General features: G+C 38.9%; 1 protein-coding gene across 3 annotated transcripts in view; it reads right to left on the bottom strand.

The window, feature by feature from the left end:
- The window catches only part of elmo1 (engulfment and cell motility 1 (ced-12 homolog, C. elegans)), a 214,730-nt gene that overhangs the window by 82,472 nt on the left and 115,124 nt on the right, over positions 1-17,134 (bottom strand). For all 3 annotated transcript variants that reach the window (XM_061897072.1, XM_061897073.1, XM_061897074.1), the window contains 6 exons: positions 15,932-16,031; positions 9,467-9,618; positions 9,330-9,408; positions 1,858-1,908; positions 1,519-1,770; positions 1,234-1,338 (listed from right to left, as the gene is read on the bottom strand). In XM_061897072.1, coding sequence (XP_061753056.1) covers positions 1,234-1,338; positions 1,519-1,770; positions 1,858-1,908; positions 9,330-9,408; positions 9,467-9,618; positions 15,932-16,031 — 739 coding nt within the window. The remainder of the gene's footprint in view (positions 1-1,233; positions 1,339-1,518; positions 1,771-1,857; positions 1,909-9,329; positions 9,409-9,466; positions 9,619-15,931; positions 16,032-17,134) is intronic.

Below are 17,134 nucleotides of genomic sequence, written 5' to 3'. Positions count from 1 at the left end.
CAATTTGTAAACAAATTGTCGAACAGTTTTAGAACAACATTTCTCAATGAGCTATTGCAAGGAATTTAGGGATTTTACCATCTACGGTTCGTAAAATCATCAAAAGGTTCAGAGAATCTGGAGAAATCCCTGCACGTAAGCGATGGCATGACAGACCTTTGATCCCTCAGGCGGTACTGCATCAAAAACCGACATCAGTGTGTAAAGGATATCCCCACATGGGCTCAGGAACACTTCATAAAACCACTGTCAGTAACTACAGTTGGTTGCTACATCTGTAAGTGCAAGTTAAAACTCTACTATGCAAAGCCAAACCCATTTATCAACAACACCTTGAAACGCCGCCGGCTTGGCTGGGCCTGAGCTCACCTAAGATGCACTGATGCAAAGTGGAAAGGTGTTCTGTGGTCTGACGAGTCCACATTTCAAATTATATTTGGAAACAGAGGACGTGGTGTCTTCCAGAACAAAGAGGAAAATAACCATTCGGATTGTTACAGGCGCAAAGTTCAAAAGCCAGCATCTGTGATGGTATGGGGGTGTAATAGTGCACAAGGCATGGCAAACTTACATATCTGTGAAGGTACCATTAATGCTGAAAGGTCCATACAGGTTTTGGAGCAACATATGTTGTCATCCAAGCAATGTTATCATGGACGCCCCTGCTTATTTCAGCAAGACAATGCCAAGCCACGTGTTACAACAGCGTGGCTTCGTAGTAAAAGAGTGCGGGTACTTTTCTGGCCCGCCTGCAGTCCAGACCTGTCTCCCATGGAAAATGTGTGGCGCATTATGAAGCATAAAATACGACAGCGGAGACCCCGGACTGTTGAAGGACTGAAGCTCTACATAAAACAAGAATGGGAAAGAATTCCACTTTCAAAACTTCAACAATTAGTTTCCTCAGTTCCCAAACGTTTATTGAGTGTTGTTAAAAGAAAAGGTGATGTAACACAGTGGTGAACATGGCCTTTCCCAACTACTTTGGCACGTGTTGCAGCCATGAAATTCTAAGTTAATTATTATTTGCAAAAAAAAAAAAAGTTTAATGAGTTTGAACATCAAATATGTTGTCTTTGTAGTGCATTCATTTGAATATGGGTTGAAAGGGATTTGCAAATTATTGTATTCCGTTTATATTTACATCAAACACAATTTCCCAACTCCTATAGAAACGAGGTTTGTAGTTATTTTGTCGAAATAAAAAGGACAAGTGTGTGAAAAAGTGCTAACCCTGACGTAGGCGTCCTGGTGGTGTCTGGCGAAGTACAGCATGTTGTCCAGGGCCAACATTCCTGGAGGAATCTGGGTGAAGTCCACTGCTGGGTTGACGTGGTTCTGCATGAAAGGAGCACGTAAAGGCAAGAAGAAGAAGAAGAAAATCAAACTCAACTGTACATGTACACAGCTCTCTTACACGGCTCATCTGGGCCAAAAGCAAGAAACAACTACAAGGAGGAAAGAAGCACAGAATAAACAAAGGTCCAAAGTGAGTAGTTGAACTAGTGGGTGTCTTACGATGAAGCCCAGCTTCTTGTAGTCCCGCGTGTACATGGACTTGCGTTTCTCCATGCTGCCGCCGTGGTTGGGCTCGCACTCCACGTCGAAGGCGATCCTCCTCAGCTCGAAGATGATGTCCCTCTGGGCCTGGTCCTGGGGGTCCATCTTGGTCATCATGCGGTCCTCCAGCAGGTTGAAGGTCAGCACCTGCAGCACGTACAGCTGGTGGGCCATCTCCTCGTTGATGGCCGTGTAGCTCCGGATCACGTTCTAGACGCGAGAGGGAAGAGGACACCTTGTTTTACGTTTGTTCGCCATTGGACGAGGGGGCACAGAGTGGGCGGAGTCAGGGCTTACGCTGAGAATGATGGAGCGCAGTTGCTTCTGGGCCAAGATGTGCGCCATCTCCTGGAAGACACCAGAAGAAGAGTGTCAAGTGATCATAACAACAAAGAATGACCTCATAACCACTTCATTTATAGATATGCTATTGTCCAAAACAAAGTATGACCTCATAACCATTCCATCTGCAGATATGTTATTGTCAAAAACAAAGTATGACCTCATAACCACTTCATTTATAGATATGTTATTGTCAAAAACAAAGTATGACCTCATAAACACTTCATTTATAGATATGTTATTGTCAAAAACAAAGTATGACCTCATAACCACTTCATTTATAGATATGTTATTGTCAAAAACAAAGTGTGACCTCATAACCACTTCATTTGTAGATATGTTATTGTCAAAAACAAAGTGTGACCTCATAACCACTTCATTTGTAGATATGCTATTGTTAAAAACAAAGTATGACCTCATAACCACTTCATTTATAGATATGCTACTGTCAAAAACAAAGTGTGACCTCATAACCACTTCATTTATAGATATGTTATTGTCAAAAACAAAGTATGACCTCATAAACACTTCATTTATAGATATGTTATTGTCAAAAACAAAGTATGACCTCATAACCACTTCATTTATAGATATGCTACTGTCAAAAACAAAGTGTGACCTCATAACCACTTCATTTATAGATATGTTATTGTCAAAAACAAAGTATGACCTCATAACCACTTCATTTATAGATATGTTATTGTCAAAAACAAAGTATGACCTCATAAACACTTCATTTATAGATATGTTATTGTCAAAAACAAAGTATGACCTCATAACCACTTCATTTATAGATATGTTATTGTCAAAAACAAAGTGTGACCTCATAACCACTTCATTTGTAGATATGTTATTGTCAAAAACAAAGTGTGACCTCATAACCACTTCATTTGTAGATATGCTATTGTTAAAAACAAAGTATGACCTCATAACCACTTCATTTATAGATATGCTACTGTCAAAAACAAAGTGTGACCTCATAACCACTTCATTTATAGATATGTTATTGTCAAAAACAAAGTATGACCTCATAACCACTTCATTTGTAGATATGTTATTGTCAAAAACAAAGTGTGACCTCATAACCACTTCATTCATAGATATGCTATTGTCAACAAAGTATGACCTCATAACCACTTCATCTACAGATATGTTATTGTCAAAAACAAAGTATGACCTCATAACCATTTCATCTGCAGATATGTTATTGTCGAAAACAAAGTATGACCTCATAACCACTTCATTTATAGATATGTTATTGTCAAAAACAAAGTATGACCTCATAACCACTTCATTTATAGATATGCTATTGTCCAAAACAAAGTATGACCTCATAACCATTTCATCTGCAGATATGTTATTGTCAAAAACAAAGTATGACCTCATAACCACTTCATCTGCAGATATGTTATTGTCAAAAACAAAGTATGACCTCATAACCACTTCATTTGTAGATATGTTATTGTCAAAAACAAAGTATGACCTCATAACCATTTCATCTGCAGATATGTTATTGTCAAAAACAAAGTATGACCTCATAACCACTTCATTTATAGATATGTTATTGTCAAAAACAAAGTATGACCTCATAGCCACTTCATTTATAGATATGTTATTGTCAAAAACAAAGTATGACCTCATAAACACTTCATTTATAGATATGTTATTGTCAAAAACAAAGTATGACCTCATAACCACTTCATTTATAGATATGTTATTGTCAAAAACAAAGTGTGACCTCATAACCACTTCATTTGTAGATATGTTATTGTCAAAAACAAAGTGTGACCTCATAACCACTTCATTTGTAGATATGCTATTGTTAAAAACAAAGTATGACCTCATAACCACTTCATTTATAGATATGCTACTGTCAAAAACAAAGTGTGACCTCATAACCACTTCATTTATAGATATGTTATTGTCAAAAACAAAGTATGACCTCATAACCACTTCATTTGTAGATATGTTATTGTCAAAAACAAAGTGTGACCTCATAACCACTTCATTCATAGATATGCTATTGTCAACAAAGTATGACCTCATAACCACTTCATCTACAGATATGTTATTGTCAAAAACAAAGTATGACCTCATAACCATTTCATCTGCAGATATGTTATTGTCGAAAACAAAGTATGACCTCATAACCACTTCATTTATAGATATGTTATTGTCAAAAACAAAGTATGACCTCATAACCACTTCATTTATAGATATGCTATTGTCCAAAACAAAGTATGACCTCATAACCACTTCATCTGCAGATATGTCATTGTCAAAAACAAAGTATGACCTCATAACCACTTAATTTATAGATATGTTATTGTCAAAATCAAAGTATGACCTCATAACCATTTCATCTGCAGATATGTTATTGTCAAAAACAAAGTATGACCTCATAACCACTTCATCTGCAGATATGTTATTGTCAAAAACAAAGTATGACCTCATAACCACTTCATTTATAGATATGTTATTGTCAAAAACAAGGTATGACCTCATAACCATTTCATCTGCAGATATGTTATTGTCAAAAACAAAGTATGACCTCATAACCACTTCATTTATAGATATGTTATTGTCAAAAACAAAATATGACCTCATAACCATTTCATCTGCAGATATGTTATTGTCAAAAACAAAGTATGACCTCATAACCACTTCATTTATAGATATGTTATTGTCAAAAACAAGGTATGACCTCATAACCATTTCATCTGCAGATATGTTATTGTCAAAAACAAAGTATGACCTCATAACCACTTCATTTATAGATATGTTATTGTCAAAAACAAGGTATGACCTCATAACCATTTCATCTGCAGATATGTTATTGTCAAAAACAAAGTATGACCTCATAACCACTTCATTTATAGATATGTTACTGTCAAAAACAAAGTATGACCTCATAACCACTTCATTTATAGATATGTTACTGTCAAAAACAAAGTTTGAACTCATAACCACTTCATTTATAGATATGTTACTGTCAAAAACAAAGTATGACCTCATAACCACTTCATTTGTAGATATGTTATTGTCAAAAACAAAGTGTGACCTCATAACCACTTAATTTGTAGATATGCCATTGTTAAAAACAAAGTATGACCTCATAACCACTTCATTTATAGATATGCTATTGTCAAAAACAAAGAATGACCTCATAACCACTTCATTTACGGATATGTTATTGTCAAAAACAAGGTATGACCTCATAACCATTTCATCTGCAGATATGTTATTGTCAAAAATAAAGTATGACCTCATAATCACTTCATTAATAGATATGTTACTGTCAAAAACAAAGTGTGACCTCATAACCACTTCATTTGTAGATATGTTACTGTCAAAAACAAAGTGTGACCTCATAACCACTTCATTTGTAGATATGTTATTGTCAAAAACAAAGTATGACCTCATAACCACTTCATTTGTAGATATGTTATTGTCCAAAACAAAGTGTGACCTCATAACCACTTCATTTGTAGATATGTTATAGTCAAAAACAAAGTATGACCTCATAACCACTTCATTTATAGATATGTTATTGGCAAAAACAAAGTATGACCTCATAACCACTTCATTTATAGATATGTTATTGTCAAAAACAAGGTATGACCTCATAACCATTTCATCTGCAGATATGTTATTGTCAAAAACAAAGTATGACCTCATAACCACTTCATTTATAGATATGTTACTGTCAAAAACAAAGTATGACCTCATAACCACTTCATTTATAGATATGTTACTGTCAAAAACAAAGTGTGACCTCATAACCACTTCATTTATAGATATGTTACTGTCAAAAACAAAGTATGACCTCATAACCACTTCATTTGTAGATATGTTATTGTCAAAAACAAAGTGTGACCTCATAACCACTTCATTTGTAGATATGCTATTGTCAAAAACAAAGTGTGACCTCATAACCACTTCATTTATAGATATGCTATTGTCAAAAACAAAGAATGACCTCATAACCACTTCATTTACAGATATGTTATTGTCAAAAACAAGGTATGACCTCATAACCATTTCATCTGCAGATATGTTATTGTCAAAAACAGTGTATGACCTCATAACCACTTCATTTATAGATATGTTACTGTCAAAAACAAAGTGTGACCTCATAACCACTTCATTTGTAGATATGTTACTGTCAAAAACAAAGTGTGACCTCATAACCACTTCATTTGTAGATATGTTATTGTCAAAAACAAAGTATGACCTCATAACCACTTCATTTGTAGATATGTTATTGTCAAAAACAAAGTGTGACCTCATAACCACTTCATTTGTAGATATGTTATTGTCAAAAACAAAGTGTGACCTCATAACCACTTCATTTGTAGATATGCTATTGTTAAAAACAAAGTATGACCTCATAACCACTTCATTTATAGATATGCTATTGTCAAAAACAAAGTATGACCTCATAACCACTTCATCTACAGATGTTATTGTCAAAAACAAAATATGACCTCATAACCACTTCATTTGTAGATATGTTATTGTCAAAAACAAAGTGTGACCTCATAACCACTTCATTTATAGATATGCTATTGTCAACAAAGTATGACCTCATAACCACTTCATCTACAGATATGTTATTGTCAAAAACAAAGTATGACCTCATAACCACTTCATTTATAGATATGTTATTGTCAAAAACAAAGTATGACCTCATAACCACTTCATCTACAGATATGTTATTGTCAAAAACAAAGTATGACTTCATAACCACTTCATTTGTAGATATGTTATTGTCAAAAACAAAGTATGACCTCATAACCACTTCATTTGTAGATATGCTATTGTTAAAAACAAAGTATGACCTCATAACCACTTCATCTACAGATGTTATTGTCAAAAACAAAATATGACCTCATAACCACTTCATTTGTAGATATGTTATTGTCAAAAACTATTCATATTCATCAACGCACATTAAAATATCCACCCAACTTTTTTTTTTAAATATTATTGTTTTATGGAACTATTATAGTTATATTATCCATTATAGTTATGTTTTTAACTATTATAGTTTTATGTTATTTATTAATTATGTTTTTTTTAACTTTTGTAGTTTTATTTTTAACTATTATAGTTGTTATATGCATCATAGTTTTATGTTAACTATTATAGTTATGTTTAACTATTATAGTTTTATGGTAACTATTATAGTTATATTATATATTACAGTTATGTTATTAACTGTTATAGTTTTATGTTAAAGGCCTACTAAAACCCACTACTAGCGATCACGCAGTCTGATAGTTTATATATCAATGATGAAATATTAACATTGCAACACATGCCAATATGGCCGCTTTAGTTTACTAAATTACAATTTTAAATTTCCCGCGAGTTTCTTGTTGAAAACGTCGCGGAATGATGACGTGTAGGCGTGACGTCACGGACTGTAAGGAAATATTAGCCCAGCACCACTAGCGGATAAAAGTAGTCTGCTTTAATCGCATAATCACACAGTATTTTGGAAATCTGTGTTGCTGAATCTTTTGCAATATGTTCATTTAATAATGGAGACGTCAAAGAAGAATGCTGTTGGTGGAAAGCGGTGGATTGCAGCTGCCTTTAGCACCGAAACACAGCCGGTGTTTCTTTGTTTGTTGTGAAGCACAGCGATCAAGCGAACATGTTTTCTCTACGTCAACCAGCATGTTTTTGGATGGGGAAATTGTGGTATACATCTTACCGGAGACATCAGTGGATTATTCGTCGTCCTGCAGCAGCTGTCAAAAAAGGCAGCTGTGAGCTTGGCTCCTCGGCTTCTCTCTGAGACACTGGCGTGTTTACCGCAGCCATCCGACCTCGAGGTATGTCTTTACAATTTTTAAAATCTCACTAAAACACTATTAAAACAATAAGCAGATAAGGGATCTTCCAGAAAAATCCAAGTAAATGTGTGTAATTACATCTGAAACGCTCACACTGCCGCCGCCCGGAGCCGTCGCTTTTTTTTTCTTTCTAGTCTTTCAATCTCAAAATCCTCATCCACGAATCTTTCATCCTCGCTCAAATTAATGGGGAAATCGTCGCTTTCTCGGTCCGAATTGCTCTAGCTGCTGGTGGCCATGATTGTAAACAATGTTCAGATGTGAGGAGCTCCACAACTCGTGACGTCACGCGCACATCGTCTGCTACTTCCGGTACAGGCAAGGCTTTTCTATCAGCGACCAAAAGTTGCGAACTTTATCGTGGATGTTCTCTACTAAATCCTTTCAGCAAAAATATGGCAATATCGCGAAATGATCAAGTATGACACATAGAATGGATCTGCTATCCCCGTTTAAATAAGAACATCTCATTTCAGTCGACCTTTAACTATCATGGTTATGTTTTTATACTAGTATAGTTTTATGGTAACTATTATAGTTATATTATATATTATAGTTATGTTATTAACTATTGTAGTTTTATGTTAACTATTATAATTTTATATGAACTATTATAGTTATATATCTTTTATACTAGTATAGTTTTATGGTAACTATTATAGTTATATTTATTATAGTTATGTTATTAACTGTTATGGTTTTATGTTAACTGTCATAGTTATGTTTTTTAACAATCATAGTTTTATGGTAACTATTATAGTTGTATTATCTATTACAGTTATGTTATTAACTATTATTGTTTTATGTGAACTATAATAGTTTTATGTTAGTTATTATAGTTATGCTGCGATGAGGTAGCGACTTGTCCAGGGTGTACTCTGCCTTCTGCCCGATGGTAGCTGAGATAGGCACCAGCGACCCCAAAGGGAATAAGCGGTAGAAAATGGATGGATGGATTATAGTTATGTTTTTAACTATGATAGTTATATTATCTATTATAGTTATGTTATTAACTATTATAGTTTCTTCTATAGTTAGTTATGTTTTTTAACTATTATAGTTTTATGTTAACTATTATAGTTGTTATTTTATCTATTATAGTTATGCTATTAACTATTATGGTGTTATGTTAATTATTATAGTTATGTTTTTTAACTATTATAGTTTTATGGTAACTATTACAGTTATATTATCTATTATAGTTATGTTTTTACTATTATAGTTTTGTTTTAACTTTTATAGTTATCCATCCATCCATCCATTTTCTACCGCTTATTCCTTTGGTATAAGGGGTTTGTAAGTTGAAAAGGATTGGCAAATTGACCCCAAAAAGGGACAAGCAGTAGAAAGTGGATGGATGGATGGATGTATTCTGTTTTAGGTGAGTGAAGGCAGAGAAGGGGAAAAAAGGGAGAAGGAAGAAGGGATGGAAAAAGGCTGCATGGCGTGTGTGTGTGTGTGTGGTGGTGGGGGGGGGGGGCTTCATGCATTATTGAAGCAGGCAGATGGGGGGGGGAGTGGTCATGTGATCATCAGGTGAGGAAAGGAAAAAAGGATGCTCACTTGTCTCCTCTCCTCGGGGGCTTTGAGGAAGAGGGCGTTGATGACGGCCACGGTGTAGGTCTGGATGTCCTGGTCCGTCCTGGTCACACCACCCCTTTAGTCTCAGGGAACACTCCCCCCGACCCCCCGCCACTCACCCCTGAAGATGCGGTATGAGCTGCCCTATGGTGATCTCCTGCGCCACCTTGTGGTACAGGTCTTGGCTGTTCAGCACCATGGACTCCAGGATGGCCAGCGAGCGCTGCAGCACGGCCGTGTCCAAGGCGGACTTGTTCACGAAGCTGGCGATCTGCGGGGGGACACTTCATTAGGCACGCCTGCATAACTGCTTATCAACTACTTCACTGCCAGAACTACTACACTGCTAGTACTACTTCACTGCTAGTAGTACTTCACTGCTAGTACTACTTTACTACTAGTACTACATCACTGCTAGTACTACTAGACTGCTAGTAGGTCTGGGAAGGTGTGAAAACCATCACAGGCCACAAGGCAAAGACCAGAGCTGTTGTGGGGACAATAGAGAGGGCCAATGAGATGAATAACTTCTTCAACCGGTTTAGCCAGCCCGTGTCCTCTCCATCCCCCACTCCCCATCACAGCCACCCCCTCTTCTGCTCCCCTCAACGAATCTTCCCCCCAGCCATGGCAGCACCCCCCTCCACCACCTCTACGCAGACATTAGTCATCTCTGCGGACCAGGTCAGAGGTTAACTGAGGAAGCTACAGCCAAGGAAAGCAGCAGGCCCAGACAAGCTGTGCCCCCGACTCCTGAAGACCTGTGCTGCAGAACTGGGTGAACCACTTCAAAGGATCTTCAACCTCAGCCTGCAGCTGGGAAGAGTGCCCACCCTCTGGAAGACGTCATGCATCGTTCCAGTTCCCAAAAAGAACTGCCCCAGTGAGCTGAACGACTACAGACCAGTGGCGCTCACCTCTCAGGCTCTTTCTCAACCTCCTCAGACCACAGGAGCAACATGCCCAGGACAGCCTGCAGTTTGCGTACCAGGCAGGCGTTGGTGTGGAGAATGCTATCCTTTACCTGCTGCATCGAGCCCACTCACACCTGGATAGGGGAAATGGCACTGTGAGGATCCTGTTCCTGGACTTCTCGAGTGCCTTTAACACCATTCAGCCCCGCCTCCTTCAGGACAAGCTCTACAAAATGCGAGTGGACCCCTGCCTGGTTGCCTGGATTTCGAACTACCTCACCGACAGGCCACAGTACGTCGGACTGAAGGACATCACATCTGACACTGATTAGCAGCACTGGAGCACCGCAGGGAACGGTGCTGGCCCCTCTTCTCTTCACCCTGTACACCGCTGACTTCTGCTACAACTCAGAGCTGTGTCACATCCAGAAGTACGCGGATGACACAGCCATCGTCGGGTGCATCAGAGACGGCAGAGAGGAGCAGTTTCGGAATCTGGTGAGGGACTTTGTTGTCTGGTGCCACACGAACCTCTTGCAGCTCAATCCATCAAAGACCAAGGAGCTGGTCATTGACTTTGGGAGGTCGAGTCCACGGTCACAACCTATCGTGATCGAGGGAGTTGAGGTACAGACCGTGGACTCATTCAAGTACCTCGGGGTTTGGGTGGACAATAAGCTGGACTGGACTGTTAACACGGACCACCAGTACAAGACAGGACAGAGCAGGCTGTACTTCTTCAGGAGACTGCACTCCTTCACCATTTGTAGAAAACTCCTGTGGATGTACTACCAGTCTGTGGTTGCCAGTGTTCTGTTCTACATGGTAGTGTGCTGGGGGGGCAGTACATCTAAGAAGGACAGCTCCAGACTTGAGAAACTGATCAGGCGGGCCGGTTCTACAATGGGAATGAAACTGGACTCACTTGTGACGGTGGCAGAGAAGAGGACTGTGGACAAACTAGTGAGCATCCTGGATGATGCCAGTCACCCTCTGCATAGCGTTATCAGTAGCCAGAGGAGCCTGTTCAGTGCTAGACTGCTTCATCCCAAGAGCAGGACTAATAGACTCAAAAACTCCTTTGTCCCACACGCCATTAGACTGTACAACTCCTCTCTGGGGCGGGGGGCGGGGGGTACTAGGATGACAGGGGATGCAAAACAATAACAGTGCAATACGTTTTCATAACATGGTCACTACTGCCTACTTTGTCTTGTTATATTCTTATTTTACTGTTATATTCTTATTCCCATTGTTGCTTTTTAGTTTTTATTCTTATTGTAATATTACTCTATTTTGTTTCCATTTAAACCCCCATTATTTACTTTTTACTTTTATTTAAATTGATCTCAACTCTGTACACTGCTGCTGGAATTTTAATTTTCCTGAAGGAATCAGTAAAGTACTATCAATCTATCTATCTATCTAGTACTACTACACTGCTAGTACTACTACACTGCTAGTACTACATCACTGCTAGTAATACTTTACTGCTAGTAGTACTTCACTGCTAGTACTACATCACTGCTAGTACTACTTCACTGCTAGTACTACATCACTGCTAGTAATACTTTACTGCTAGTAGTACTTCACTGCTAGTACTACATCACTGCTAGTACTACTTCACTGCTAGTACTACTTTACTGCTAGTACTACTTTACTGCTAGTACTACTTCACGGCTAGTAGTACTTTACTGTTACATACAGTATGTCACACATGCTAACATACAAACCTCTTTTCCATATGAGTCGGGAAATTGTGTTAGATGTAAATATAAACAGAATACAATGATTTGCAAATCATTTTCAACCCATATTCAGTTGAATATGCTACAAAGACAACATATTTGATGTTCAAAAAGTTTTTGGGGCAAATAATCATTAACTTTAGAATTTGATGCCAGCAACACGTGACAAAGAAGTTGGGAAAGGTGGCAATAAATACTGATAAAGTTGAGGAATGCTCATCAAACACTTATTTGGAACATCCCACAGGTGTGCAGGCTAATTGGGAACAGGTGGGTGCCATGATTGGGTATAAAAGCAGCTTCCGTGAAATGCTAAGTAATTCACAAACAAGGATGGGCTGAGGGTCACCAATTTGTAAGAAAATTGTCGAACAGTTTTAGAACAACATTTCTCAACGAGCTGTTGCAAGGAATTTAGGGATTTTACCATCTACAGTCCGTAAAATCATCAAAAGGTTCAGAGAATCTGGAGAAATCACTGCACGTAAGCGACGGTATTATGGACATTTGATCCCTCAGGCGGTACTGCATCAAAAACCGACATCACTGTGTAAAGGATATCACCACATGGGCACAGGAAAACTTCATAAAACCACTGTCAGTAACGACAGGTGGTCGCTACATCTGTAAGTGAAAGTTAAAGCTCTACTATGCAAAGCGAAAGCCATTTATCAACAACTCCCAGCACCGCCGCTGGCTTCACTGGGCCAGAGCTCCCATAAGATTGCCTGATGCAAAGTGGAAAGGTGTTCTGTGGTCTGACGAGTCCACATTTCAAATTATATTTGGAAACAGGGGACGTGGTGTCTTCCAGAACAAAGAGGAAAATAACCATTCGGATTGTTATAGGCGCAAAGTTCAAAAGCCAGCATGTGTGATGGTATGGGGGTGCATTAGTGCCCAAGGCATGGGTAACTTACACATCTGTGAAGGCACCATTGATGCTGAAAGGTCCATACAGGTTTTGGAACAACATATGTTGTCATCCAAGCAACATTATCATGGACGCCCCTGCTTATTTCAGCAAGACAAGTGTTACAACAGCGTGGCTGCGTTGTAAAAGAGTGCGGGTACTTTCCTGGCCCGCCTGCAGTCCGGACATGTCTCCCATGGAAAATGTGTGGCGCATTTTGAAGCGTAAAACACGACAACAAGACCCCGGACTGTTGAACAACTTAAGCTGTACATCAAGCAAGAATGGTAAAGAATTCCACTTTCAAAGCTTCAACAATTAGTTTCCTCAGTTCCCAAACGTTTATTGAGTGTTGTTAAAAGAAAATGTGATGTAACACAGTGGTGAACATGCCCTTTCCCAACTACTTTGGCCTGTGTTGCAGCCATGAAATTCTAAGTTAATTATTATTTGCAAAAAAAATAAGGTTCATGAGTTTGGACATCAAATATGTTGTCTTTGTAGCGCATTCAACTGAATATGGGTTGAAAATGATTTGCAAATCTTTGTATTCCGTTTATATTTACATCTAACACAATTTCCCAACTCATATGGAAACGGGGTTTGTATAATTTGTCAAATAGTCAATGACTTAAGGACAATTAGTAATCGTGCCCTGCAAACATGGCGCTGAACAGTGGCCGTGTTTTTCCTCAGGTGTGTTTTCTAAAAGCGTGTGCCAAATTTCACAGCCTAAAGCAGGTGTGTCAAACTCAAAATACAGAGTGGGCCAAAATTCTAAACAGAACAAAGCCGCGGGCCAAAGTTGAACAACTTAACCTTTTAATAGGGACCCAAACAAGTTTTGCATTGAATATTAAACAAGCAAGGCTTATATAACTTTATAGTGACATGCAAAATCAAGTTTCAAATAATAATAATAATAAAAAATATCAATGGCATATCAAAAAAAAATCTAAATAAAAATTCTTTTCTATTTGCAAGCTTCTGAGGGAAACATCAAAATGAACCTTTTCCACCGGCTAATAATACATTTGAAAATAAAATAATGAATGAATCAAACATTCAAGCTTTGAAGTAGCAAGAGAAAGTGCATGAATAAAAACGTTAATTTTTGCTCAGTTTGCTACACTGATTCGCTTTAACGCTGAATATGGAACATGCAACACTTATATAACTTAATAGTGCAAAATCAACTTTGAAAAAACATCAATGGTATATTAAATAAAATAAAAATAAAAAAAAATGAATGCCTCTTTTCTATTTGCAGCCTTCTGAGGTAAATATCAACATTAACTTTTTCCGCGGGCTAATAAATTTGAAAATAAAATAATGCGGTGGTAGCGCATAATCATATTTGTTTTTATATTGTTTTTATTGGTTTTATATTTATTCCATCCATCCATCATATTCCGCTTATCCGAGGTCGGGTCGCGGGGGCAGCAGCCTAAGCAGGGAAGCCCAGACTTCCCTCTCCCCAGCCACTTCGTCTAGCTCTTCCCGGGGGATCCCGAGGCGTTCCCAGGCCAGCCGGGAGACATAGTCTTCTCAACGTGTCCTGGGTCTTCCCCTTGGCCTCCTGCCGACTGGACGTGCCCTAAACACCTCCCTAGGGAGGCGTTCGGGTGGCATCCTGACCAGATGCCCGAGCCACCTCATCTGGCTCCTCTCGATGTGGAGGAGCAGCGGCTTTACTTTGAGTTCCTCCCGGATGGCAGAGATTCTCACCCTATCTCTAAGGGAGAGCCCCGCCACCCGGCGGAGGAAACTCATTTGGGCCGCTTGTACCCGTGATCTTATCCTTTCGGTCATGACCCAAAGCTCATGACCATAGGTGAGGATGGGAACGTAGATCGACCGGTAAATTGAGAGCTTTGCCTTTTGGCTCAGCTCCTTCTTCACCACAACGGATCGATACAACGTCCGCATTACTGAAGACGCCGCACCGATCCGCCTGTCGATCTCACGATCCACTCTTCCCCCACTCGTGAACAAGACTCCTAGGTACTTGAACTTATTTTTTGTTTTTATTCAGTCATTGGTGGAGCATAATATATATATATATATATATATATATATATATACTTTTTTTTAAATTTTATTTTATTTTATTTTTTTTACAATTGTTTTTAACATGGCTGTGCAGCACTTTGGAAACTTTATTGTTGTTTAAATGTGCTATATAAATAAAGTGGATTGGAGAAGATTGGATTGTATATTGTAGCGTCCCGGAAGACTTAGTGCCGCAAGGGGTTCTGAGTATTTATTCTGTTGTGTTTATGTTGTTCCGGTGCGGATGTTCTCCCGAAATGTGTTTGTCATTTTTGTTTGGTGTGAGTTCACAGTGTGGCACATATTTGTAACTGTGTTAAAGTTGTTCATACTGCCACCCTCAGTGTGACCTGTATGGCTGTTGACCAAGTATGCCTTGCATTCACTTGTGTATATTATGTGACTGGGCCGGCACGCTGTTTGTATGGAGGAAAAGCGAACGTGACGGCAGGTTAAAGGTGCATTTAGGACTCTCCCCCAATATTGTTATCCGGGCAGAAATCGGGAAAAAGTCGGGAGAACGGTTGCCCCAGGAGATTTTCAGGAGTGGCACTGAACTGCGGGAGTCTCCCGGGAAAATTGGGAGGATTGGCAAGTATGAGTATTAGCGGTGAATGCTATGTTACAGCGGCAGCGCCGCTATATAGTACCGGCGGGCCAGCTCTAATGTTAATTTGAAATTGCCTCAGGGGCCAAATTAAATTACACGGCGGGCCAATTTTGGCCTGCGGGCCAGAGTTTGACACCCATGGCCTAAAGTCACGCAGGGTTGTTTTGTGGCGTGAGAAATTTCAAGTCATTGCAACCTTGGTCTTTAACGACAGCGCCCTCGTGTGTCCTAAAGAATAACCGCTGAGAAAAATGTAGTGCTTCGCACAAATTGTGCGGCAAAGAAGAAGTTAAAATCTGCGCGCGTGTGCCTAATGCTACGGCCCACGTCAGCGCCGCCGAGCTGACCTTCTTGATGAAAGTCACGGAGAAAGTGTCCCAGGAGACGATGCCGTGGTCCATCAGCTCCACGAAGGCCGTCAGCGTGAAGGAGAGCAGGTCGCCAAAACTGCAACACACACATCATTCAAGGGACTGTAAGAAGGACGCGGCTGAACAGCCTGGACGATACAGGACAGCCAGGATGAAGATCCACGCGGCAACCAGGAAGTGAGAGGAAAGTCATGCAAGAGGAAAAAGCCACGGTAGCAAACAGCAAACTCTTCATTATTAGCGTACAATAGGAATTGTGTGTGAATGCTCCATGCTTCATGTAGTGTGGATGGAAGAAGAGTTGCAGTGGTTTCAATGGTGAGGACTTTGAATTTCCAGGAAAACTGGAATTTGGTTTGGAACTTGTTAGTTGGAATGTGTTGATGGTTTGAATAGGTTCAAAAATGTGGGAATTGTGGAAGTTTGAAAAATGGTTCATTCATTTTGAATGGGGAAAATGTCCATAAAAACTGAGAATTGTTGGAAATCCTGGAATTGTATTTATTTATTTATATATTTTTTACAATCGTTGGAGTAGAGCACGCAATTCCTGCACAGGCTGAATATTTTGAAGTTGGAACTGTTTGAATCGGATGAAAAAATGTGGGAGTTGAAAAATGGATCATTCATTTTGAATGGGGAAAATGTCAATAAAAACTGAGAATTGTTGGAAATCCTGGATTTTTTTATTTATTTATATATTTTTTACAATTGTTGGAGTAGAGCACACAAATCCTGAACAGGCTGAACATTTTGAAGTTGGAACTGTTTGAAACAGATGAAAAAATGTGGGAATTGAAAAATGGATCATTCATTTTGAATGGGGAAAATTTCCCAAAAACTCAGAATTGTTGGAAATTCCGGATTTTTTTTTTTTTTTTCAAAAAACAACTTCATTTTTATCCCGATTAAGAGGAGTGTTTTGTCGGTAAAACGATTAAAGTGGGTTGAAAAATGTAGAAGGAGTAGTCGCCCGGAAAAAGGGTGAAAAAAAGGTATGAAAAAACGGGAATTCTGTTGTTTTTTTTCTAACTTGATAAAAATAATAGTTTGAATTTCCAGGATGAGTGGAATATGTTGAAGGTGGAATGGTTTGAAATGATTGAAAAATGTGCGAATTGTGGAAGTTTGAAACATGGATGATTCAGTTTGAATGGGGAAAATGTCCCTAAAAACTGA

The sequence above is a fragment of the Nerophis ophidion genome, linkage group LG04, assembly GCF_033978795.1.
Source record: "Nerophis ophidion isolate RoL-2023_Sa linkage group LG04, RoL_Noph_v1.0, whole genome shotgun sequence".
Lineage (NCBI taxonomy): Eukaryota > Metazoa > Chordata > Actinopteri > Syngnathiformes > Syngnathidae > Nerophis > Nerophis ophidion.
This window is presented reverse-complemented; position numbering and strand designations above follow the sequence as displayed.